At 41.9% G+C, this 26237-nt stretch overlaps 1 protein-coding gene across 1 annotated transcript in view; it reads right to left on the minus strand.

The window, feature by feature from the left end:
* Window positions 1-26237, minus strand: part of ajap1 (adherens junctions associated protein 1) — a 58096-nt gene that overhangs the window by 13912 nt on the left and 17947 nt on the right. Inside the window, exon 2 of the mRNA XM_084367989.1 lies at window positions 13464-14221. Within this exon, the coding sequence (XP_084224115.1) occupies window positions 13464-14221 (758 nt within the window). The remainder of the gene's footprint in view (window positions 1-13463; window positions 14222-26237) is intronic.

Below are 26237 nucleotides of genomic sequence, written 5' to 3' on the forward strand. Positions count from 1 at the left end.
GATTGGAGAACGTCTAGCGGCCCCGCCAGCCTGTCATTTTATGCCGGAGGAATCCAATTGGCTCAGTCAGTAAACATGAGCACGCTGTGTGTAGTTTACTGGTGCTATGCTACATGTTTCAGGGTATTTAAGTCCAAACAGCTCATTAAGAGTTACTTCAGGCTGCTTCGTGGAGCCAAAAATATGCATACTGCCACAGTACAGCTCTCTAGTGAAACAAATGAACCCAAGAACCAGAGGTTCAGCAACACAAACACCAACATTTAAGTCCATTATAACCTCATTTTCAGGGTAGTACGTTCAAGAGGGCGCACGGATAATAGAGCAGATAATGACATGGGTGACAAATATGGGTGCAGAGGCTAGTTCTATTTTGGTCCACAACCGCCAGTTAGAGGGAGGGGGAAAATTTGGCCCGGCGATCTAAAACTCATTGTGTCCTGGCAGTCAGGCTGAAAAATCACCTTTGGCAGTCACCTTGCTTTGGAGATACCTAGTTAGGTTTTGTTTGGTCAAATCACGGCCAAACAAAGCAAGGCAGAGCGGGAGATTGATAGAAAGAGAAGGGGACAGAAAAAAGGAAGGGACAGACAGCGATACAGGGATGAGGGGGACGGCTAGCTCGTGACCTCTGCAGCAGCAGGAGTTGAGCCCCCATCAGTGCTCCCAGGAGAAAATAAATGAGATTTTGGGCCTTGTTGCTCATGACAGCTTGATGAAGACGTCAAAGAAAATCTTGGTGGTTAAACGAAATCTCTCCTCGCTACCTGTTTTTAATAAAAGATGCCCAGCTTAAGAGCAAAAACACAGCGTGCAGACAATAAATGTGCTGTTTGTAGCACCTCTAAAAAAACTCCTCAGCATGGTTTCTACCACTGTCACGTCACATTTTCTTGGAATACTAAACGTATTAGAGATATGTGATAATAACCTAGCTATGTGTTTCAGCAGCTCTGCTAGCTCCTCTCAGATAAATGTGGATTATATTTACGCCTCGACATTTCTTGTTGGATGAGTAATTAGTGTATCTCTAAACCTGGTTCTTTCAATGTGCTCTTTAGTGGCTGTAACACAGTAATCAGCCATGCGCTGGTACGTGGTTATTTGTTAATGCTGCTCATATGGAAGCATCAAACCTGAGCTCTTGCTAGTCGTGGTTATTAACCTTAAAGGTCAGCAGTAACTTGTGCTTGTCTTTTCACACACAATACCTGCTAAAAGGCCAAACTGTGAGATTTTAAAAACTAATAACACACATTTATCACTTTGAGTTAGGGAAAATAAACCTGTTTTAACAGCAGACATTTTGACTTGTGATATAAGATGAAGGATGGTTCTGGTCTATTCGAGCGTCCAAGTAAACCATGTCAGTGTGGAAGTGAGCCAGTGTGCACAGAGCCAGGACCCTGGGACAGAGTTTTATCAGTAACACTCGGTATGCATGATATGGATATTTTCTTTTTCTTTCTCTCTGTGTTTATCGGTGGATCACAAACCAACTTCCAAGGTGCAAACACCCACCTTCTCTATTGGAGTGTGAAAATGCTGCACTTGTTACCTCATTGAAAGCAATTTGGCTTCATATTATCAGCTCTACTTATCAGCTCGAACTTCACTGATACCAATAAATAGCCTAAAATATACATTTCCCAATATCGAGGCCAATATATATTGTAATTAGCTCCTATGCTTCTCCTACTGCGACGTGTCGAAATGTCTTCTGTGGAAAAATCCCATTGCTCAAATATACTTTTGTAGGAGAAAGTTTTAAGAGTATTTCCTCACACTGTCTGAACACAAACAGCCTCCACGAATAAACATGGCTCAAATATCGGACAATTATTCAAGCTGTCATGACAGGCAGCCCCCTGCAATACTATAAACATATTGATAATCAAAACATCGTACTTGTGGAAGTATGGATGACAAACGAGTGCGAACATACTGTTATAGTGCTCAAAGACAATTCAGCCTTGGCATGCAACCATTTATACGGCAGTTCTTCACCTTAATGAATTCATTATTGTCAATCTGCAATTTACATGGTGAGCTGTGTGAGGATGGCTGGAACAGCGGGCAGTTTGTCCTCTGGATAACAATGCTATAACGAGGCAATGCTGGACAAATGATGAGGAAAATGACTATTTAATTACTATGCATGTATGTATGAGTTATCGCCGGCTTTAATTGTGTGTGTGTGTGTGTGTGTGTGTGTGTAATGGACTGCCTGTATGTAGTTGTAAGCCCTATCAGGAATCCATAGCAAAGAGCCATTTAAAGCTAATGGTGCCTACACCCACGCAGTATTGGCTTAAAAGCGCCTGAAAAATGTGGGAAAGGCCCCTCATTTGTAAAATGGAGTTGCGGCTTGCAGAGGCTGAGCCACCTCACACCCACACAGCACAAAGCACATTTGTTCCGGCATATTCAATACGCGCTAATACGCCGCGTGACCCCTCCAAGATCGCCTCTCCTCCAACCACCGTGCACCTGAGCAGGACCGGCCGGGAGGACGACTTCCGTCAGACGCGGCCTGCCGATGGTAAGGAATTGCCAATTAACGTTGGTGTCAAAGTGTCAATCTAGGTTGATTTCCACCGAGTCACCAAGCAATCTAAAACACTTACTGAAGAAGAGGGTGCTGAGAGAGAGAGAGAGAGAGAAAGAGAGAGAGAGAGAGAGAAAGAGAGAGAGAGAGGGAGAGTGTGGAGTGGGACAGGGAGGGAAAAGTTGAAGAGGGAAGGATCAGAGACAATTACTCTACATGCCTTTCTCTCAATGTCAAAGGCATCGCTGCATAATTCAGTCAGGCTGGGTGGCAAACGCTCGAATGCCCCCCCCCCCAAAAAAGGGGGTCATCAAAGTATATTGCTCCGATGATGACACCCCTTACTCGTCTTGCGTGCCAGCCTGTAATAGGAGCAGTGAGCAACACACAGCTCATCCTGTTAACAACAGACAAATGGAGATGACTCCAATTTTCAGGTGGGTGTAAAATGGCATCGCTGCTAAGCTCGCTTCAATCAACCATCCTGAAATCCGGGGACTGTCATGTTGGTGACAGGATGTATTTTTTCCCAAACAAAGCTTGGCTGAATCGTTTAGTGGGCCGATGGGCTGTAGGAACGTATCACGCACCTGCAATGTTGTTATGATTTGAGCCCCGATTCTTCTGCCTCCTCTGTCGTCCTCTCTGTCTTTGCTGTCATCTCTCCACAAAACTGAAAATCTCTCAAAAGCCCAAATGAATAATCTCAAATGAGTTTGAAGACAGGGGGGGTCATAATGAAAATCCTGCCCTAATCCTTCTGATTGACAGAACAATCTCCTCTATCCAAAATAGTGTCTCAGTCAACATCTGCACTCCTCTTCCTTCAGGCTGATGTGTCAAGCCATGAAGAAAGAGCTGAGCAGCGGAGAAACAGAAAGTGAAGCAGCATCTGCTCGGTCTGGCCCCTTCATCTCCTCTTGGCTGAGTTTTCTGTAAATCAGGGAAAGGGGGTTTGACTCTGCACGCCTGTCACCAGGCATCAGCGTTTAAGTCCAGATTTAACGCTCGAGAAAAGGAGATTCATTTTTACCCACTTTATTGAGAGTCAATACGGAGAGTAATGGCAAATTTATTGGATTGCCATGGTAACCGTTGGGAAAAGTGGTTTCTCTCTGTCTCTCCGTGCGTCTCTCTCTGTTGAAGAGGCTGTATTGTACGCCTCTACAGGTCTACTGCAGGTCACAATGCTGCATTACAATGTGCACTGAGCGCGCTCCTTTAAAAATAGATTCCTGAGACACTTAACATACATTTTACATGGGCTCACTTTGCTCTACAGACTTACTTATTTACACCATTCATTTAACCCTCCTCTCCCTTCGCCGACTTGACGAAGTGATTTGAATTGTTGCCAGATGGATGTATTTGTTTTAAATAGCTTCTGGCTCCTGCACTGGATGTCGTCTTTCGCTTCGAAACAGCCAGTAAATGTGTCGGTTCGAGGGAAGCCACGACACGGCTCCGCGAGGCTTTACCGCATCTATCAGGAACACATGGTACCTTTCGCTCGGTCCACGCAAACCTGAAACATTTAACCCCACGACTCTGACCGTCTAACAAGACCCAAGTTATCAGGAGTGGCTTTACCGACTGCGCTTTTAATCATCTCATACCCATAAAGGAGCTGACAGCTCCATCTGCGTGGAGTAGAGGGGGGTCGCCGGTACTAGCAGCACAATCACTGGGAACAATCAGTGAGCATCTGGAGGCACCACAGCTATAACCCCCCCACCATCGCTCCTCACCTCCTGCCTCTCCTCCCACCTCCTGTATAATGACCAGAGGACTGTGAGAGCAGGATCAACAAGAGGCAACCAGTGAGAGCTGCAGCATACTGACAAACTCCCAACTAAACCCACTGAGATAAAAGGACCAATTCATATTCTCATGTTCACATATTTTCACTAGCAAGCTGTTGAACATTCCACTAATATTCCAGTTTGCATGCATACTCTGATTAACAACCACAGCCTCCCTCTTTCACTCCTTCAACCACCTTCTTAAAAAGGTCAGTGTTATGATGCTTCTGCATATCCAAAAGTTTCATAATATTTTAAAGTATGTGCGACCTAAAATGTTGATTTTTTCCTCTGTGCATGCATGTGTACCGTGTACTGCAGCCAAGAGGCTGTGTGATGCAAATCAGAGGGCAATACCTTATATTATGCTTCATTAATAAATGGTACATTTATAGTTCATTAAATTTCATTTAATTGTGATTTCACTGTGAACAAACAATGAAATATTTTACAAACACTTGTATATAAAGCAATTGTTTATTGTAACCCACTGATGTTTGTAATACTTTGTAAATGGTTAATAATTACTATGTACTTCATCTATAAACATTATTTGGATGGCCATTATAAAGCTGAAACTGATGTTTATAAACCTTTATGATTAACAAAATGTTTAAAAATATTTTTTTCACTAACACTAACTGGGTATGTAGACAGTTGCCTTTGAACAACTACTAGCCTTTGAACATATTTTCCATAGATTAATACATTTGTTATTTATTTTGCCGGGTCTATAGTCTCTGGTTCAATCTTTTATATCATCTGGCTTTAATAATATCCAATAATATTTGAGATTGATTTATCTATTTTTCTCAGGCAACATCAGCACTGCAACTTTATTTTTTAAACAATTGAGTTAACTGCAATTTCTCGTCACGTGAGCTGTGATTTAAATGAAGAAACACATTTATTCATCTGCAGCTTTATTCCCGTTAACAGTCATTTACGCAGTTTGTTAAAAAATTAAATGAAATTGTATGATTGGGTGCAGCTAAATTAAAACGTTAGGCACACCAGCGCCATCAGTGTAAAAAGTTTGTCTGAAGCCCTGATTAACTGTGTAAGTGTAATTAACCAAAAAATTACCATTTATTAATGATGGTTATTATAAAGTGTTACCACGGGGATAACTATTGGGACACGTATTCCAAATGGTAAATGCAAAGAATAGAACCAGATGTATATAACGCCATAACCTTACATGTCTTATTTTGGAGTAAAGCCTTATTTTGAAAAGCCAAACTAACCAGCTGTTTACATGACCCGTATCAAATGGAATATTGTCATATTCTGAATAATAGCCGGAAACTATTAGCGTGCACGTAACACAGCCATTGTCTCAACGCAGAAAATCATTTTACATTTTAGTTATTAACCAGCACGGATGGATTGTCGGTGCTACTTAATTCTAAGGCTGCAATTCATTAAACCACAACTGAGACCCGTGTGCTGACAGCTGACACCAGTAATTGGAAAACTGCATGAAAATAGTCCGAAAGAAGAAATTCTAACCTGTTAAATGAGACGGAAAGCAGGCAGAGTGTTTTTGCTAAACGCCCTTTAAGCTGACTGTGGGCAACAATAACTTCTGTATCCAGGGAAAGGCTGTGAACTTGTTGGATTTTCCGCGACGACACACAGACTTGTCTCCTTTGTTGTCCTGCGCCGTCGATGCCAACAGCGCGTGGGAGTAAAGACACATACCCTGCAGTCAAAAAGTGCAACACAGACAAGCTGTGGCGAGCTGTCGTGTACTTTCTCTGTGTCATTAAGCTTTCCGACCAAAGCAAGCTGGCTGGCGAAATGTCACACAAGAAGAAACTAATGAAACAAGCACAGGAGTCGTCCAGGAGTCCATGGCTCATTTCTTCACACTGACCGACCGCTTCACACATTTTTCATGCAGTGTTTTGATCCTTGCTGGATCTCCATCAGGTTATTTTGAGTTTTCCTGCGTGCAGCCACAGATCTCCATCATATGTGTACACAATCTTCTATAACACATTATTGCCGCAATTTTGCTGTTCTAATATTCCCAAAGCACACTGACTGACCTTATTCACACTCAAGTCACATCACAGTTTCCTTTTAAATTGAAGGTGCAATATGTAAGAGCCCCCGTCGAATTCATACTCAAAACAAATAGGGTGCAGCGTATCACCTTTGGTGCTGACTGTAGCTCCTGTTAGCCAGTTAGCTCAGTTAGCCGTGCAGCTAGCGGTTCAGACTGGCAGCTCAGGCGGCCCCTTTAAGTTCAAGACTCATCTGCCATCATCTTACTAGAGGGAATTTATATTTTTTGTGAACTCATAACTCAAATAAATGACCTAAGGGCATGAAATACAGTCATTTTAATAAAATGCCTGACCACAGCTACCAACAACACTGCAATGCTCATACTTTATATACCATTCTGGCCCCAGGTTTCCCATATATGGTGATATAATGAACTAAATGAGTGAATGGTACATTGAGAGTGATCAGATCATGCTTGTTGTTGTGTTTACTGTGCAGCGACAACATCCGCCTTAATATGAGGAGACGTTTCATTTAAGCAGGCAGAAAACTTTGACAACTTTTCCAGTGTGCTCTGAAGCTTGCCGCTCCGACTCTCTTTTCAATCTTGCCGGTGAAACAGACTGTCAAAGATGCTCCATCACTTGATGTATTAATGATTACATTGGGCCGGAGTGGAGCTAGAAGCTGAAAGGATTCAGACTGCTGCTCACTGTGCACAGTACTTCTATGTTTGTGAGGGACAGAGGCATCTCAGAATCGTACCCTCCCCCTCCTCTCTTCCTCCTTCCACAAACAAGCACTTGCATCCATGTTTGACAGTGATGTGCGCACACCCCCATACACACAGCGAGAGATGATTACGGTCATGATACACGCATGCCTTACGTGGTTCAGACAAAGTACACTGATGGCTTGCATTTGTGCCAGTTGCCTACAGTATTCATGAGTCACAGTGACTTAGTCCACGGAGCCCGTTTATTGCAGGGGTGAATGCATGTACTGTAATCTCACAGTTACTGAGAGTATGACTAGCAATGAGTTACTGTAGCATTTTTGAGCTGCAGGGTCTAAAGCATACGAGTGAAATAGTAGTATTGTGTAGTTTTTTTCTTTAAAAACAGACACAGGTCGTTATTGTTCTGAGCAGGGTTAATAGATGCAGTTGCAGTTTAGTTGATAATTAGATTAGTTATCTAGTCAATATATGGTATTAGTGTCAAACAATTTGCAGTTTGTTTCAGATTTCTCAGATCTATCTGGAAATATCTTTTGCAACTGCTTGTGCATTTCCATTATTCCCGACATCCAATTTAAAGGGGCGTCACGTAACAATTTGTAGGAATTTACATGCATTAATTTCTTTTGTATTGGACATATGTGAGCGGATTATAACATGGAAAAATGAGAGCTTCCCCTCTGCTAACAGAGAGCAACAGTAGCTAGCGTTTTAAAGTTCAGAAATGGTGTCAGCTGACGTGAACAAACAACAACAAAAAAACATTTTCTCAATCGAATGGGAAAAAAATCCACGGGGTCTTAAAATAGTAATTGTCGGTCACAGTTCTCCACATAATACAGACATGTAATGAGCCACCTGTCATTTCTACATGAGCGCTTTCAGATTACAATTAGCCGCCATGCCGGGGCTATGGGTTTGTTTCTCCCAGAGGTTTACTGTGAGCTGAGGTGCTCCTGTTTGAGACGCTGGATGAGAAAAACACAGCATTTTACATGCACACTGATACTCTGATTACTTAGAGTAATCAAATACTAAGAAAAAAACAACTGTGGGCATAGATCACCTGGGGCTCTCGGAGTTGCATGTCTCGCACGCTGCCCTGCGTGTATCTGAACGCACAAATACGAATGCCGTGGAAAGGAGCAGATCTTACAGCGTTCACCTGAGATAGTTGTCACGGTTATGAAAACGTGTGCGCCCGGAGGATGAACACGCAAAAAATGGAGGGAAAAGCTGCTTCCAACAGCTGGGTGCCATCTCAACATGCTGCAGATTCAGGGCTAAAAGTCTGTGCACGCATCAAAGCAAACATACATAATGCATTCTACAGCATTTGAACTGGCGATGCATTTTTCAGTGTAATACATCTCAATTATCATGACATAGTGAGCATGTGCACCAGCCAAACTCCTACTCTCAGAATTAGCCTTAAATGGAAGTTGACACCCCTCTGTGTAAATCTGTTTGAGCATGAACCAGAAAACTTCTTTCAGCAGTGCCAAAGCAGCATTATGTTTAAACCACTGACAGGTCATGCTGTAATGCAGCAGCCTTACTGACTTATGACAAATGCAGCTATTTTATGTTATGAATTCACTGTATCATTTAGGTGACGACAGTGTTTGATTGCTGAGGACAACTAAGCATTTTCATCGGGTGCACCTGAAATTTAGGTAGGCCTCTACCTGTCTGAGAATCTGAGTCTGTTATTGGTGGACCTTGAATAAGTAGTCACACAAAGGACATGTTACACACTTTCTTAACTTCTCCCACTGAATGCAATAAATAAAAAAAACAGTTATAACTCCAATGTCACCAATCTTCGCTTTATCTGCACTGAATTACAGGTCACTCTTTATGATAGCTAGCCAGCTACAATAAGATTAACCAGTGTGATCTAGTTTTCTTTGGAGCTAAATCACAACTTCTGCTGCCCCCTGCAGATTGTGAGTGTCTCCTCAGGCCTCGCACAGGAACAAGAGAAATCACGAGGCTTCACAATTTTAAAACATTGGCTAATTCAAAATGTAGCGAATGATGTTATCTTTTGGTCAAGAAAAATGCTTTATTCATATTTTAGTTATTTGCACCAGTTACTGTTTTTAAGCATTTACATAATGTGTTATGAACACATGTGTGGGAACTGACAAAAAAGGTATTGCTCAAAATGTATTAATGAGTGAACCTAAATTAAAAAGTTAGGCGCACCAGTGGCAGCAGTGCAGAAAGTTAGTCTGGAGCTCTAGATTGTGTCAACTCAGTCATCCAATCAAATCCAAATTATGTTTGTTAAAGGATGTGCACATCTATATTAAAATATGCAACTAACATACCACAATATCCTCAGGATACTGAGGTTTAAAATAACGTTTCGCTTTAAACTTGGATGCATGTGACAGCTATTTGATATCAAAAAGCTACGGTATGTTTAAATGCAACCAAGAAGCATTCGAGACAGATTAAAATCCCCATTTCTCAAAGCAAAATGCAGTCAAGTTGCCAGAAATTACTTTTGTGAGTAAAATGTTTTATCTACAAATAGAAGTGATGGAAAACCGTAAAAAAAAGGGCCCTAGTGCAATAAACCAGAATAATTTTTCAACCAATGTGAGACAGAATAATGTAAGACTCTCCGTAAAACAGTCTCATCTGTATGTAACCTAATATATATGACTTATGTGGCATGTGTATGTGTCCGCTTTCCTCCGTTACCTTAAATTCCCCCTCGAGGCACAAAGTAAATTAAAATTGAACTGGATAAATGCCATCATAAATCATAAGACATTAGCAGAAATCTAGATGAGTTAAATTGTTATGTGAGCTCTGATTATCACCTCACTTTCATTAAGTTAATCACTTCAGAGTTTTTCCTATCCGAGTTTGCATTAATCAGACTGAGATTGAATGGAACGTATCCATAAACTTCCTCAAACACAAAGCAGGAGAGATAAGAGTAAGTGACAGAGACAAAGCGAAGCACTTCTCCCCCGTTAATAGTTTTAATTTCATCAGCAATCCAATGCTGTGCTGTCGGTGTGGTAATTATATCTTGCCTTTGGGCCAATATGAGGCAGACACGGGTTAATGTGTTGTGAAGGCGAAAAGGAAAGTTTTCTACAGCTGTAAAGCACCTGGGCTTTGCTTTGAAATGCAATTCTATTCATCCGCTCTGATGAGACGCAGCCGTCTTATTGATACAATAAAGTGCACCCAGTAGTAAAAATCAAACCTTTCTTCTTCTCATCAGCTCTCAGTTAAGAGTGGAGACTGATTTCCTCCAGGATACGATATCAAGCCATCATTTTCCAATCACAGGTGGTCTCACACTAACCCCCCAATCAGGAGAAAATGAAGAGATCACAACAGCGCTGACAAGACGATTACATACTGCCATTTAATTTCACGACTCACTTCACTCACCATGTATGTATATTTACACCACAGACATTGAAACCTACATTTACGGAGGAGGCGGCTACAGTAATATAAGCCAAGGGGTCAGTGTTTGCTGGTGGTCCCAGTCCAAGTTAAAATGCTGGCATACAGGTAGAGATGCACCGATTTTCTTTGCCAATCTCAGCAAGTCTTACCTGCCGATTCCGATTTTGGCTGATTCCGATTTTCTTTCTAATGGCTTGATTTTTTTTGATTTTTTTAAATTGACTATTAAATAGGCCTAACTCTTACATTTTCTCCCAAACGGCAGCAGGTTACAGGACCTTATCTCAATCTCACTTAAACAAATCTTAAAATAAAGTGCTCGAACTGGACAGGTTAACATCCAACTGAAAATAAATGTCAGTATATTCCACTTCATATAACATGTTATGAGCTATTTTTGTTTCGTGGCCCGCTGAAACGGTCTACATGAATTACCCTGATGAGCATTTATGCAGTGTATTCTGGTGTCCGGGACTCTTATTGTGAAAGGTAAAAACAGTAGGAGTCCTTCTCTAATGCACTGCTATTAAAGTTGTCCTCCCTGGCTCAGACAAAGGAGCCACTGTGTGGTTATTATGCATTACAATTTGTCCTGCGGATGCAACTTTGCAGTTCATAAGGTCATCTTAGCACAGCTCCACACAAGCCACAAACTGTTCGCTGTGTTTCTCCGCACAGCACTCCAGTCTTTGGAGTGACTGATTAAAAACACTTGAGTCTTAAAACAGCATGAATATATTTTCTTGTGAGCTGACCTTTTAATTGAGCTAAAACAGTGCAGCACTTCTCCTGTACATACATTTCCACATGGCTCTGCGTTTTAAGACATTTTCATTGTAATTGAGTAGGAGGTGGCCAGGGACTATTGATCACCCTTACTGCCTAATTTTATGACATTTATATTAATGCACCAAATGGGAAAGCTTCAATTAGCATAGTGCTTGTTCATAAGTTGTTAAACATGACTTATGTTTTATGACTACCTGTATGGTCCATTTAAAACGCCGTGTTCTCATGGACTTAATGAAATGGTAAATCTAATATGGCTGGCTGAGAGGTTTGTGTGTCTCCAGCACAGAGGGACCGTCCATAAAAACCACATATGCCCATGTACAGTGCTTCAGGCACGAGAGCCACAGTGTGGTCAAGGTCATTCACTGTGAGCCGGGCTATTTCCCCCAGCTGTAATATCATATTAATGAAAGGTAGATCATTTCTCTGGATCATTAGTCATACATTACTGAGCAAAGGTGGAAAGAGTTTATCTTGAACAAAAGTTCAAGTTATTGTTTGTTTTTTATTTTATTTATTCATAGCAATTTACTCCACCAATTTCACGCATCATGTATAATGTTTGCCAAATTAATAAGAATTAATAAGTAGGTCCAAATAGTTAAGAATTTGTTGAAGACAGCATTTCACAGTTTATTTTTCTCATACAAACAAATTGAGCGATTTTTTTTAAGGAGTCTGGGGACTTTCTCCAAGGGCATCAGAACACTTACCTATTGGTTACAGTTCACCATATTTGTAAAATGTGATATGTTTACAGTCAATAAAATGTTGTCTTCTCTCATAACTTTAGTGTAAATGCTAACTGCTATATGTTCAGAGGGAAGACGCACTTCAGATACAGAAGCAGACGGTGAACACAGACAGGCTGGTGAAGCAGTACTGGGACAACTGACACTTTTTATAAGGAAAGAAACAACTTCATGTGTTGCATTTAACGTTGACTTTACAAGAAGGCATGAATGGTTTAGAATCTGCTGTAGCCATTTTGCGAAGTTTGTTAAGTTTCTTCTCACTAAATAACTCTTATTTAAAACCAGGCGATTTAGAGTGTGTAGACAGTTTAAGAGACCCCCACACATGTAATTTACGTTGGAAATCAGCGGGCATTCTGCCTGCTGTGGTGGCTTCTTCTTCTTGATTTGAGGAGGATGTCAGTTGAGGAGGTGGTCCTTCAGTGTGGTCCAGGACATGTGTGTACACTGTTACAAGAACATGGTGTGGCCAGGAGCACCTCCGAATGTGGACTGAGTGGTCGGATCTCAAATGTGTCCTGAAGCTGTCCACTGTGATCAGATCACTCAGGATGCATGGTCTGAACTGTCTCTAGTCTATACTGTAACTGTGAGAATGTGATCCCACACTGGCTTCCCACCTGTGAACCCATCGGGAGGTACCACTACTGGTGATCAAATCATGGGGCCGGTGGTGGGTGAGAAATCTGCCACTGTGCGTGTGCCCCTTTATACTGTTTTTATTAAGTTCAGCATTCAAGGTTCATCTTACATCTAGATTACATCCTGAATTGTAGGACTACATCCACAATGGCACCCAGTCACATGATGCTTCTTTGGGTATAAATGGCAAAACTGAACATTTCAGTCGTTTGTTTTGCTTGTTGTCATTGTGTGTTGTGTGTACATTGCTCTATGGATCTATAAGGGTCGTGGGTATACATATATTGAAAGCTCATTTCTGAATTTATTACACATTTGAGCTAAATTCATGTAATTATAATTAATATTAACACTACCTTGCATACTTCACCACATTACAAACAGAATTCATGAACTTTGCAAAACATAAAACGATCCTGATTCTCTTTAAATCCACTCTAAATCCAAGCTGTTCATTTCTGTGCAATGCAGGTTTGCCGTTTGTTAGCAGTGATATCATATATTGTTAATCATCTCTGGCTAAAGGTGAACTGAGCTATTGTTTTGTTAAAATGACCACGTGCAGAATAAAAGTAAGGCACAGGGTTGGACACTGCAGGCTTTCAAGGAACATATTCACAGCACCGTATCTGTTTTGTGCTGAAGACGTACAGTCACTACAAAATGTGACTTTCTTTCAGCTTACCCACGGCTCACACTTAGCGGATAAACATTCAATGTCTCACCTGGTGTCTCCCCATATGGCTTTGGTGGTTTGACAGTCTCCACGAAGCTGACAGTGCCCTTGGTGGTGCTTAGCCTCTTGGGCTCTGGTGTGGTCACCACAGTGAACGTCCTTTGGGAGAGCCTGGTTGTAGTGCTAGTGGTTGCGGCCACTGTGGTAGTTGAGACCCGGGTCGACAGCGTTAAGTTGGTCTCCGGTTTGCCGTCGTCGTCTATGCTATCTGTCCCTGTGGGTCCCCAGTCGATAAATCCGGCCACTGTGGTAGTCCGGCCCTCCTGAGACTTGTCATAGCTGTCCCATTTGAGCTGCCTCCTGGCTCGAAGTAACAGCCTCACTGTGTCTCCTCTGCTCCCGCTGGATAAAGCTGCAGGAGCTTCGGCTATTACAGCCAAAGGATCGCCTGTCTCCTTTTGAGAGTATCTCAACCGGCACTCCTTACACACCGCTTGTCCTTTATGCACTGGCTTCCGATGCTTTTGACCCTTGACTTTAAGCCCTGCCCTGCTGTCTTGGAGTGGAGGGATAGGGTTTACGAGCCGGCGGGCCAACGGGCTAACTGTTCTCCACGGAAGCTTGTTGGGTGTGTCCCAGAGCGGCTGCCAGCGAGGTCGTGAACGAGGCACCGGTTTGGGCGTGAGTTTGATCCCCAGGCCCTGACTGAGGGGACTGCACACGGAGAAGTCCAGGGTGAGGTGGGTCATGGCCAGCAGGATCCACACCCGGTGTCCCACACAGCTGCCTGGCCTCAACGCAGACGGACTGCAGAGAAGGGAGATAGAGAAAACGTTTGAGATTCAGACACAGTTCATTTTATGTTCAAACCATACAAATCAGGTAAACTCCGTCTCCCGCCTCCGGGCGAGTGGCCTAGTGTTAAGATTCACATCTGTATTCACCCTCCATTTGCACTCTCGACAAACTCCTACTCCACAACTTCTTACACTCCTACTCAATTAAGCTTCGATAATAATTAGCTTCGCAGAGCGCCTCTTGAATTACAGTATAAAGGTCAGACACAAAGTAAATGTTGTTAAACATGTGAAAGATTATGGATTTGCATTCCTTGCTCTCAGCTGTCAGAAGCAGTAAGAACTTATCCTCCTTGATGTTACAGATTCATATCAATCCAGGGATGATTGCAACGACACACAAGGTCAGGCGTGGTTTAGCTGATCATCATATTCTGCATTATCTCCCCCAGACACAAAGTCATCTGATTCCCAAAGGGCAATTTGATTATGCAGTGCAATGATCAGGGAGGTAACACGCGATGCCAGCGGAAGACACAGCATGACAGGAATACTGCGAAAATCCTCACCCATACGGTTATTGCGTTAATATATTCAACACCAAAGTGTGTCCCGAAGTGTCCTTTGTTACTGTACAGAACTCACTTCTGCTCGTCAACACGATGGCAAGGTGATAGATAGGCTGGGCGTTCAGGCCGGGACCCCGCAGTAGAGTGATTTTACAGACAACCTTCAGTGGCCCCTGGGACAAAGCTTCACATTGATTCCTAAGGGAGAAACCTCATTATGGGGCTATCTTTCATCTCTTCTGTCCTTGGCCAATTTAGGCCCACATGGCGGACTCGTTTTGGAGGCATCACAGAGGTGATGATGGATGGAAAAGTGTGAATGGGTTCATCAGCTGTCAGAGGCAACAAAAACACGGCCGTCGATCCCGTTATCACCGATTTATGTTTTAACAAGTTTCCAGCTACAGTCTAACTCCGCCGCGGTGACATCTGACAGGACGGACTGGACCTCCGTTGGGGATGTGGGTATGTGAGAATTGCTCGAGCCTGTGATGGATGGGAAGTGATTCTTCCCAGATGCAGATCTACATTATTGTGTGTGTCAAACTTTAATGTTCACAACACAAGATTTGATGGATTGTAACTGCCTTGCAATAGATTGAACAGATTTTTTGTCGACTCTGCTTAATAGAGATGTCAATTTTAATCGGAGTTTCAGTCTGTCTGACCCTTTGCACGGCCTGTTTTCCTGTCAGTAAACCAAGCTATTCTTGTTCTCTTTGCTGATATAAAATGGAACCAATCGGTGATTCTGGAGTTTGTACAAAGCAGCCGCCCGACAGTAACGTTAGCTTGTACCATCAGGAGGGTGGCTCATCTCAGTAAAAGGTAGATTAGGATCATTCGACATATTGGACAAGTTAAAACATGTTGAATTATGTCTTAACGCATCACTCACATGTGGTTAAATCCAGCATTCTAGTGTGAAAACAACAGCACTTTTCAAGACAATTCAAGCGATGCTCAGTGAGCTTAGTGACTCTGAGCGATGTTTTTCTCATTCACCACACCTTTTATTTGAGTTGTGAGGGACCAGCAAACCACTAATCGAGAATGGCATTTTAATTGAGCCATAAATGGTGACTGATGTGGTCGTGAACGAGCGGAGACAAGGTCAGTGTATTTCTGACAGTTAAAAATATGGATAATAATTTGTACTGTGAGTGTTTTGGCCCTGACCTCAGCGTGAGATCCTGGCACGTCCCCAATCAACACAACAGAGGCGGCAAGTTTGACTCTGCGGGCCAAAATTATAGCAGAACCTGATCAATATGGGTTACTCATCACGACTAATATGATCTGGAGCAGGGAGAGAAAAAAAAGGGCTGTAAAGTGTTTAATGACCATGTTTGTCGAGCACCTTGCTTTTAACCCTGCTGGGCTTGAACATGGTCGCAGCAATGATGAAGAGTTCAAAGCAGCCTGAAAGAGCAGCCTGAGGGCAGCCGGTAATAAACGATAGAATGGTTATCTAACCAGAGGGAAAACCCATAATAACACTGATTTGCCAAAGGTGACTACTGTGATGTCAGGTAGTTGAGTCAGTTGTATCAACAGACATGGAGCTGGGGCTGGGTACTGATTTCCTCGACAAATCTGTGCATTTTCTCGTAAGAAATAGTTCACATTACCACTGAACACATGCTATACAATGACCTCATGAACACATCAGAGAGAGAAGCCTTGATAAAGGTAAATCTTCATGTTTTCCCCCCCACAGTTAGCAGTAAGATAGTTAATCATAAAAGTTTTAAAAGCTGCAACAACATTGTCTTTAGTAGCACAATCAGGACAAACTCGCCTTCCATTTTCACACAACAAATGTGTCAAATCTGCCGGCTAGCACGGAGCGTGCTCAGTAGAGCCCGACTTCTGATGAAGTCACCTAATCTGCTAGTTTGTCAATGAAGTAACAGCCGGTTCGGTCCATAAAACCTCATCAATCAAACTGTTCTTTTCCATTTACTATATGGTGAATACACCCTCCAATTCATCTCCTACCATATTCTAATATAAAATATTTTAGTTTTATGGTTACTGTATTGTGCGCTCTAATTGTTAAAGGCTTGATTTGTGTTTAGCTTTTTGTTATTTAAGTGGCATAACATAGTTTGAGGTGATCAATTATTAAGACATCTTAATTACACAATTATTATAACTGTGCAATTAAAATGTACGGGTATACACCATCTGGTTATATATAACCAGATGGTGTATTCAATGAAATGTCAATCATTTAGTGGCATTGTGTATTCAAATGACATAAAGACACACAGATTTGTAAAACTATCTTTTAAAATCTAGCACATTTACTTAACATTTCATTTATGAATGTATTTCTTCTTATTCATAATCCATCTCCCACTACAAGCCCACTGTTGATGTGTTTAAATGTTGATTGGCTGACACCCAACCAACGATAAAACAAAGTTTAGCCCAGAGGGAGGTAAAGGAACCTTCACTGTCCACCTGTTAAGTGTAATGGTAAGCTTAACACTGGGTGTCAAACGTTTGCCCCCTAATGTCCATTAAGTATCTCCATCACACCTAATTGCTTAATAATAAAATATCTATTATGTTATGACTTATTTCAAATAGTACAATTTGAGTATAAAGTTAAGATTTACAGTTAAGTTACAGTGTCAGACAAATACTAAGAACAAGTTAAATCCTAACTGTTTTCTTTTTCATCATTATTGTCAATCATCCTTTTCCTTTTGTCTAAAATTGTTATATGTAGCTGTAAATCATTGATTTTAGATTATTAAATCTTTGTTAATATTTCTAAAATAAATGAAGGGTATATCTACAGTAACATACACATACAGTATTTTTACTTGTATCAGCCACTCTACATTGTAAAGTACAATCTAGGCCTTTGCACTTATACATGGAGTGAAATAAGGTGTGTCATGAGTCTCCAAATCCACGTTTCCATTTGACTTTCAATTGTAAGGTCCAAATTGAAATACACTTTTGATTAAAAACACTGATGGCAATGCTAGTTTTTGACTCGCATCTGGAAAGATCAATAGGTCGTTGGTTTTATGCCCTGACAACTCTCATTTACATTCTCAAATTCCTCTTTTCGAAGCTAGGGCTGTTTTACAACAACAGTTTGACCTTCTCCTGGTGGCATTTTGCAGGTTACGTTAAGAAAAATTAAAAAAATATTCTCCAAAAATAGAAATTCCCGAGTTCAACAAAAAATAGGCAACAAAAAAAAAATCCTTCACCTTCAGTGATTCAACAATAAACAACAAAAATAGAAATTCAGTTCGCTACAAAGTTGAGTTTGTCAAAGCTGTCCTGAGTAAACCCTCCCCCCAGGCAAATCAATAAAGGATCTCTGGCAGTGTTATCAGTTCAGTTCAGTTCTTCCCCCACAAGTAACCCTTTCCAGCTATCTTACCGGCCACCCTGCACAGCACACCTATTGCAAATACTGCCTTTGAATACAATGATCAAATTATTTTCATTATTTGCGATTCAGAATTAAAATCCTGACGCCCCGAAGTGTAATTATAAACACCACTACACTACAATGGATATCATTTCAGCATGAACAGCACACGCTACAGATTAAATGGATTGCAAATAATATTTTCTCAGACTTGTAGTTTCATTATTCAAGAACAACTCTCTAATATTCTTTGACATCTCGCATTGTGAAATATCATTTGGAAGTGTGCTGCACAGATGGCAGATAAAGTGCCGTATTCACAGCGTCAACATACCAGATTGCTTTCTGGTGGGAATGTGTGTCTGGTGTCCTATTTTATGAGCACATGCTTATCGTGCCGTCATTATGAACTTCACTATATAGTTAAGCCTCAACAATATGGCAGGAAATCCCTTTAGTGGAGATTGTGACGTCTCCTCATTCTGTACTGCCACTGCCTCGCATCATCACAAAGCATTGTGGTTGTACATGCGGTTGCTGTGGGGCACACAGCTGATTGATGTCCATTGAAAAACACATTAAGCAGAAAAACTGATGAAATGCTACACTGGAGGAGGCGGGCACATTCCCGTGAACGTGCCTACTGGAGGACTGGGGGAGGTTAAAGTTGACTGGAAGCTACTTTATATGCATTATCCGGCCAGTTTCAAGTCCTGGATCTCAGTATGCCAGGTCCATTCTAGAGCCAGACATACGGGGAATGAAATTACTTTGTGGAGTTGTGGAGTGGTCCGTTAATTAGCGTGTCTGTTGGCCTGGAGGACTCGGGTATGAAGGTCAGCTTAAGACTTGCTGGAATGATGATTTCAACCAGGACTTGACAGACAGCAGATGAAAGCGGGCCGGCCTGGGCTTCTGCTCACACACACACACACACACACACCGGGAGAAACACAATCTCTGTGCATCGCACGTACACACACTCCTCGAGCCTTTTCCCTCAAAATACACACAGACAGACACAAACACAGTGTTTTCTGTGTACGCCATGTCTGCTGTTGTGCTCCATTGTTGCTCGTACCTATTGATCCAGCAACCATGATGCCTGCCACATGTCCAATTATAACAGATATCCAGAGCTGGGAGGAACTCTTGGGTGTGCGTGATCCCAACCTCTGCTGTACTTCATCAAGCTGTCGCAGTGTATAATTTCAACAGAAAGTCAGTGATGTAACAGTACATGTAAGATGTGATATTTCAGAGCAATATATTTGGATTATGCTTCTCAGCCTAAAAAATGAAAAAGCGCTGGAGGAGGGTTCACTGAGCTTGACTTCTCTCTCTCTCTCTCCTCGGTGCCAGTTTTAAGCTGTACTATATTCAGTAAATCTACTTCCAACTTATTCTGCAGCTTCCCACAAATGCCACTGTCATGGGGAGGAGGAGGAGGAGGAGGAGGAGGAGGAGGAGGAGGAGTGGGAGTTAGGATTAGGCCCTGACAGCCACTCCAAATTAAACACGTGATCTTCATGCTTGACAACCACAGTCAGCAGCAGCACTTAATTAGGGTCTCCCGTTTGATTAAAAACATCATTGACATATGACTCAAGCTCTGATTTACAGAGCTAGATTGTGTTTTAGCGTTAGTCATAAATAAATAACATTCCGCGTCTATGTCCACAACATGCCGATAGCTGAAAAGGCTTGCACATGACGAAACTTTAAGAATTAGCTTTACAAAGTAGAAGTGGACTCTGCCAGCAGGGACTTACAGCACATACCATCTGTCTGGCTAATGCTGGAACCAAAGTGGACATTTTTATGAGCTCCTGTCACTTTCCTTTTCAAACCCACGCTGCACTGCTGCACAAACAGGGAAAAACATTAGGCTGAGTAATCAATTGCATACAGTACTTAATACCATTTACCTGCCCTTGAAACTGGAAACCTCACAGAACCAACATAATGCCATCAAAAGCCCTGAATGAATGGAGAGTAGCCTTTGAAGTCTGCGCAAAAGATTCACGGCATAATCCTGAATCAAATGCTTGAGCAAAGGGGGTGAGAGCGGTTAATAAAAAAGGCCGTTCATACAGACTGCTATGCCTTGAAGATACAGGTTGCTTTGCATAAGAGGATGTTGTCTACATCCCTCATGTCGGATTGTTGACATGTGAAGTGCACTGCTGCGGTTCGCACTGTTTAATGATCGCTGGGGTTTCCAGCCTATTGTGTTTTTTTTCACTCTTTCATGATCCGTGAATTGAGCCATAGCAGCCTTTGAGGGTTCTCGCTCTCTGCAGCACAATGACTACAGCACTCTAGATTGAGTAATTACATTTCACCTCCCTCTGCTTCATATGTAGCATCAGCTCAAGGGCTTCGTATGGAGATGGCGAAACTGATTTGAATGTACCTCTGAGTGGCAGCAACAGGCTCGTCCGCAGAGCGCAGTCAGAGGAGAGCTGGCCTCGTGTAAATGTTAGATTTGTCAGCATGAATTGGGGCATGGTGTAAAATCAGGCCGGGTCAAAGAGTTACGACTTAGCTTGGCTTACCCATGATGACCCGGGTCTTATTCATCATCTTACTCATCATGCACAGTCAACACTGTTTTCTCTGATTTCATTTGGTACTAATACCGCTGTATCCTTTGTGTACTAACTCTGCTGTATGACTCACACCATGTTTATGCATGAAGTCAGCAGTGATATGATGCAAAGCTGGCTAACCTTTATATGTGCTAAATGCTAATTTAAGCAAAGTCACGCATGTAGAGGCACCACTGTTTTGTTCTCTTTATAGACCTACATCCAGGACGGCTGACCATGCATGCAGACGAACACACAAACTCAGTTTGTGTGTTCGTTTGTTTACCAACGCCCTGCTGGTAATAATGAATGCTTTGTGCTAATGCTGAATATAATTCAGTGCCACAACAAGCAATTACTTTTATTAAAGGTTACTCTGCTGACTATTTTCCTCGATTAATCCTCTGGTCTGTAAAATGTCACGCAGCCCGCATCTTTTTTTTGTCAATTTGGAAATGCCCTGCTGTAGACTATAGTCATACCCGTAATTGCCCTTTAATTTCTCCATTTGCACCATTAAAACACAATATTGCTTTGGCGCAATATTTGCCACAAGCTCCTCATCCGCCATGTTGGTGGCCACACCTCACATTGCATTTTTGAAGGAGGAAGTGCCATCTTCTAATTTCTTGATTAATCCCACTAACTAGAGGTATTCTTCTTCTTTTAAAAGATAGAGGTATTTAACAACAACAGCTTGACTTTATCCTGGTGGCTTTGTGATAGTTATGGTTAGACGACTTTAAATAATGTCACCCAAAGTAAAGATTCCAGTTCAACACAAAATACTACACTTTGGGGATTCATCAATAAAATAAATAAAAAAAAAAAGGTTGAAATTCAGTTTGTTCCAGAGTTCAGTTTCTCAAATCTGTCCTGAGTAAACGCTCTTCCAAAACAAATCAATAAAGGATCTCTGAAAAAGAATATAAACCCAACATCCCAGCCACTGTTGGAGTTATCTCCTGTGGCAGCCAACTGATCAGCTTCATGTGTAGCTGCAGGCTACAAGTGTTTTTTTTTGTTTTGTTTTGTTTTTTTCTCAGGATGTAGAAATAAAATACCTGGAGAATTCCCTATCCTGCTTTTGATTTTGATGATCGAGATTGATATTTCATTTCAACCGATTTTCCATTTAAAATTGAAATTGTGACACCCCTACAACCAACCCAAAGATAGAAAAGCAGTACACAATACTGATTTGCAGCAGTAACGACAGATCAAATCAGCATTATCTAAATGTAACGTATGATCTAATCAGACAGTATGTAACCGACTCCTGGCCAGTTGCAGTCACCATTTTATCTCCAAAAGAGGAAACTCATCACGTACTCGAGGCTTGCAACATGTCAAGCATCTTGAAAAAAGAGGCGAGCAGTGCCCGGTGCTTGATGAATCTGCTCTTCCCCCAGAAAAGATCAAAGTAGTTGAGTGCTGTGTGGGCTATTATGCACAGCAATTCTGCAAACCATGTGCCAGTGGGGCACGGATAAGCAAAGAAACAAAGGGCAGGATATAGTCTCTGTGAATGAGGCCAACTTTAAAGGCTCTTCTGAAGCCTTTTTAGAATGCTTCACAGAGCCTCGATGTTTTAGTAATCATAGGAAGTCAAGCTTAACAAAGGGTGGCAAAACAGTTAAGAATACATTAAAGTAGCACTACACAAAGGGACTATTAGAAAGTCCAAATTTAGAGCCAAATTCCTTCCTTATAGTGTATATAAATGATTGTCATGAGAGTACAAGGGGCTAATGAAGGATTATCTGACTCTTTGAACTCATCCTTTGCGTCATGTCAGACCCAGTAAAACAAAACTATTATCTCTGCGGCTAATCAGATATTGCACCTAATTATTGTCTCCTGCACTGTATCCCTGGCCCACTTCTCGTGCCGTCCTCGCACTGTGATCACTTGTGCGAAGTAGGTCTTAATTAGAACTTCTTGGGAGTTTGCAGAAGTGAGACCTCGGCAGATGGGCTTCCCACCTGAGGGAGGTGAAAAAGGCATGCCTTCTTCATTCCCCTCGCCCCGCGTCCCCCGGCTGCCATCAGTAGACTTTTTATCAGCATGGTCTCGACAGCTCGCCACTGAGTACACATCATTTTCTGGCCAGCGCAGCCATTGAAAGGCGCCTTGTTGAAGGTGACTCCACCTCTGTTGAAAACCTGGGTGTGATGGCGGACTCTTTCTTCCAGGTAGATTTTTTAGGGCCTTTTTTTAAAACTCTCAGTGTTTTGTCTTTTTTCCTGTGTTAACAATTTCAGAGCACAGAAAATAGCCAGTGTTTTTATTCAGGGTAACACTAGCAATTGATAGAGCATTTACACGCTGAACTATGGTGTCCATGTCTCTCCCACACACTTCTAAAAATGGCACTTTGAGAAAAAAACAAGATCCACAGGGGAGAGGGTTCACCAGCTGCAGTTCACGAAGTTTCGAGCTGCAGTGGGTGGTTTTCTCTGGTGGGTCCAAACAGACACAGCAAGAGGTTAAAATGAGACCTTGTGAGCACGTACAGCACGACTGCATCTCGGCAGCGCACTTGACTTTTTCTTTATGACATTTCATTTGGTTGGTGGTGTGTGAATTCTTGCAATAAAGGATTTACAATAAATGTGAAATAAATAGGTTACAAAATGTTACTGCCTAATCTCTCAGAATAGTAACTGAGGATTTGCCTCGGTGCAGCCGATTTGTTTTCATCGTCACAGCCAATTTTATGCTTCTGCAGGCACTGATTATGGCAGACACAGACTGACCACAGTCATAGATGAGGTACTCTTTAGCTGTAAATACAATATTATTCATTTTCTACTGACACAAGGATGTAAACGGACATTAAACATTAATCACGGACTTAATTTGATCCTAACAGGGTGTTTGTAAGTGGAGTAATATATTTGAGGACTGAAACCAAATGTCTGTATGTTTAGAAAAATGCTTTACCTCATTCAGGGAATAAATTATGCAAAAGAGGAAATGCTTATACGCCTATTTAGTTACACTTGATGAGAGAACTGATGTGTTTTTGTCAAGGGATCAATTCACAACAGAGGGCTTGTGTAAACTTTATCTGGTTTTGACCTGCTTGTGTATATGTCCTGCCATTGAAAAAATGCCCACTCTATCCCACTTGTTAGCAAAATGACCAAAATGCTCCCCCCTTGTTGACCTGCCAACCCCTTCTACATCTAACATTGATAGAGTGCGGGGACAGAGGCAGAGGGGTTGTTGAGTTAAATGTGTTAGTCTGCCTGACTCATTGATCATTTATCTGACTGAGGTTTGAGCGAGTTAGAATCTATGGTCCGAACCATGGCTGTAAAATACCACAAACCTGACTGTGCTGTGTATTGGTAAATCTGTGGCGCTGTCTGTGGTGCTGAAGTAGCAGACACATTTGTAATTGTGCCTTTTTCTCTCAGACCCACGTTTCTATAAGTTAAGTCTTGGATCTACAATATTCTCTGAACCATGTACTATAAATGCTCATGCTCCCAACAACTTATTTCCCGGACATTTGACCTAAAGTTTCAACTTTGACTAGTTGACTAATCTAAAAAGATTTTCTCCAGCACTGACACAGAGAAAAAAATGTTGCGGCTTGTTTGCATTTCTTTAAACCCATTACAATCGTCGTGGGCAGTGCTAAACCCTGAATGCATTGACGGTGCCCCCGTCTGCAAAATAGTCCTGGGGGAACTTGTTTTACACGATCCCAGGCAATTTAAATGGCTATAACCCCACAAAGAACAAAGAAAACAGCTGCTTGTTAAGGTTTGTAACTGGAGAAACCAAATTAGGGTTAGCCATGTCAGTGTGTAGATTGCTAGCTCGGAGGTTGTTGTTGTTTCACATGGAAACAGGGAATTTGAAAACAGTGACCTGCAGATAGCGGAAGGAAGAGGGGAATACCGCCTGTTATAGGTGCCCAGTGAAATATATACGAAAAGTATTGAGTTGGGTGAGAGATCGTCCCCCTGTTAAAAATCAAATCACCAACTGGGAAAGAACAAATACCGCAATGAAATGACAGGTTTTCCACACAATTAAATGTGTATGATACTGCAATTGAACTGTAGTATTTAGATCCGGCTGTCAGTCAGGATATACTTAATCAAATACACGTCAGTAAGTTGCCGACAGTCATGTCAATATTGTTCTTTGAGGGAAGGGGAGGTTTCTCCTGTCTGCAACGTTTCAAGACAAATCCTTTCAAGAACAATCTATAAAGGAACTTCTCTACCTGTGATTCATGCTTTTGTAGTGATCTCTTGTATCATAACCACTTTCAAATACTGACGCCTCTAGGCTTAACCAAACACTTGAACTGAGCGAAACAGATTGTGCTGTTGGTTTCAGCACAATATGGATTATCTAGTCAGCACATCCAGCGTACAGACACTGGCTATGTTTATACTGGTGGTATTGTCTTCTTTAAGGTCATGTTCAGGTTTCAATGTAGGTTTACGTCTTATATTTAATATACCCAATACAGGATGATTCCTGCTCTCTCGCTGAACAAACCTAGTTTAATTTAACATTGCAAAACATGTTTCTAGGCCATGTTTCATAGGAGACAAAGCAGACTTCTCATTCACGATCCTACACAAATTACCCTAACCCTGTTATGATTATTATCACAGTGTTGAGACTTCATATCTGGTAAGTATCAGTCAGTGAATTAATATTTCATATCTATCAAGCAGCTTTTCAGAGGAACACCATATGCCATACATACACTATGGGGGGAGATCTGTAGGAATACTGTATGATGTTCATCTTGTCTTTGAAAGCGTCCGCACAATCAGATATGTTTCAAGTTGGAAAAAATCATCCTGGCATTCGGTGCCCATGTGGATCACTGCATTAGATGTTATTTATAGCCCAAAACATGACATTGTCATAGCTTTCCTCTAAAGCCTCCAGGCGTGTGGGTTGGTTATGTCTTCTTTTAAAAATCATGAGGCCTACTATTAAGCAGCTGCAGCAGCGATGCTGCTAGATTGAACAACTTTAAAGGATTATGGATTAATAGTACACTAAAGACAGAGGGAAACTGGTGAGAGCTCATACAATGTTTCCATTCATCCCACCTTCCCTGATTCTGCCAGCCCCGAGCACAGCCCGTTCACACTGGGGAGAAGACTCTTAAAATAGAGATGGGGGGGGGGATTGGACTATGCATTTGCATTACCCTAAGAGAGCGACAGAGATGGAGGAAGAAAAGAGAGAACAGGGAAGGAGCTGTGTGGCAGTCTTGCCCCTCTGGGGGGTAAAAAAAAATTCTCTGATAACATCCAGGCCATGGAACAAGGACACTTCTCCTTTCAGATGGCTCACTGTGAGGGCAGCACACACAGGAGTGCAGATTGGACCCCACTGGCAAAGCAAGCTGCAGTTGACTGCTTCATCAAATTACAACAATGGTCCCTCGAGTGAGAGAGAAAGAGAGAGTACTGT

The sequence above is a fragment of the Pagrus pagrus genome, assembly GCF_965226575.1.
Source record: "Pagrus pagrus genome assembly, chromosome: 11".
In the NCBI taxonomy this organism is placed as follows: domain Eukaryota; kingdom Metazoa; phylum Chordata; class Actinopteri; order Spariformes; family Sparidae; genus Pagrus; species Pagrus pagrus.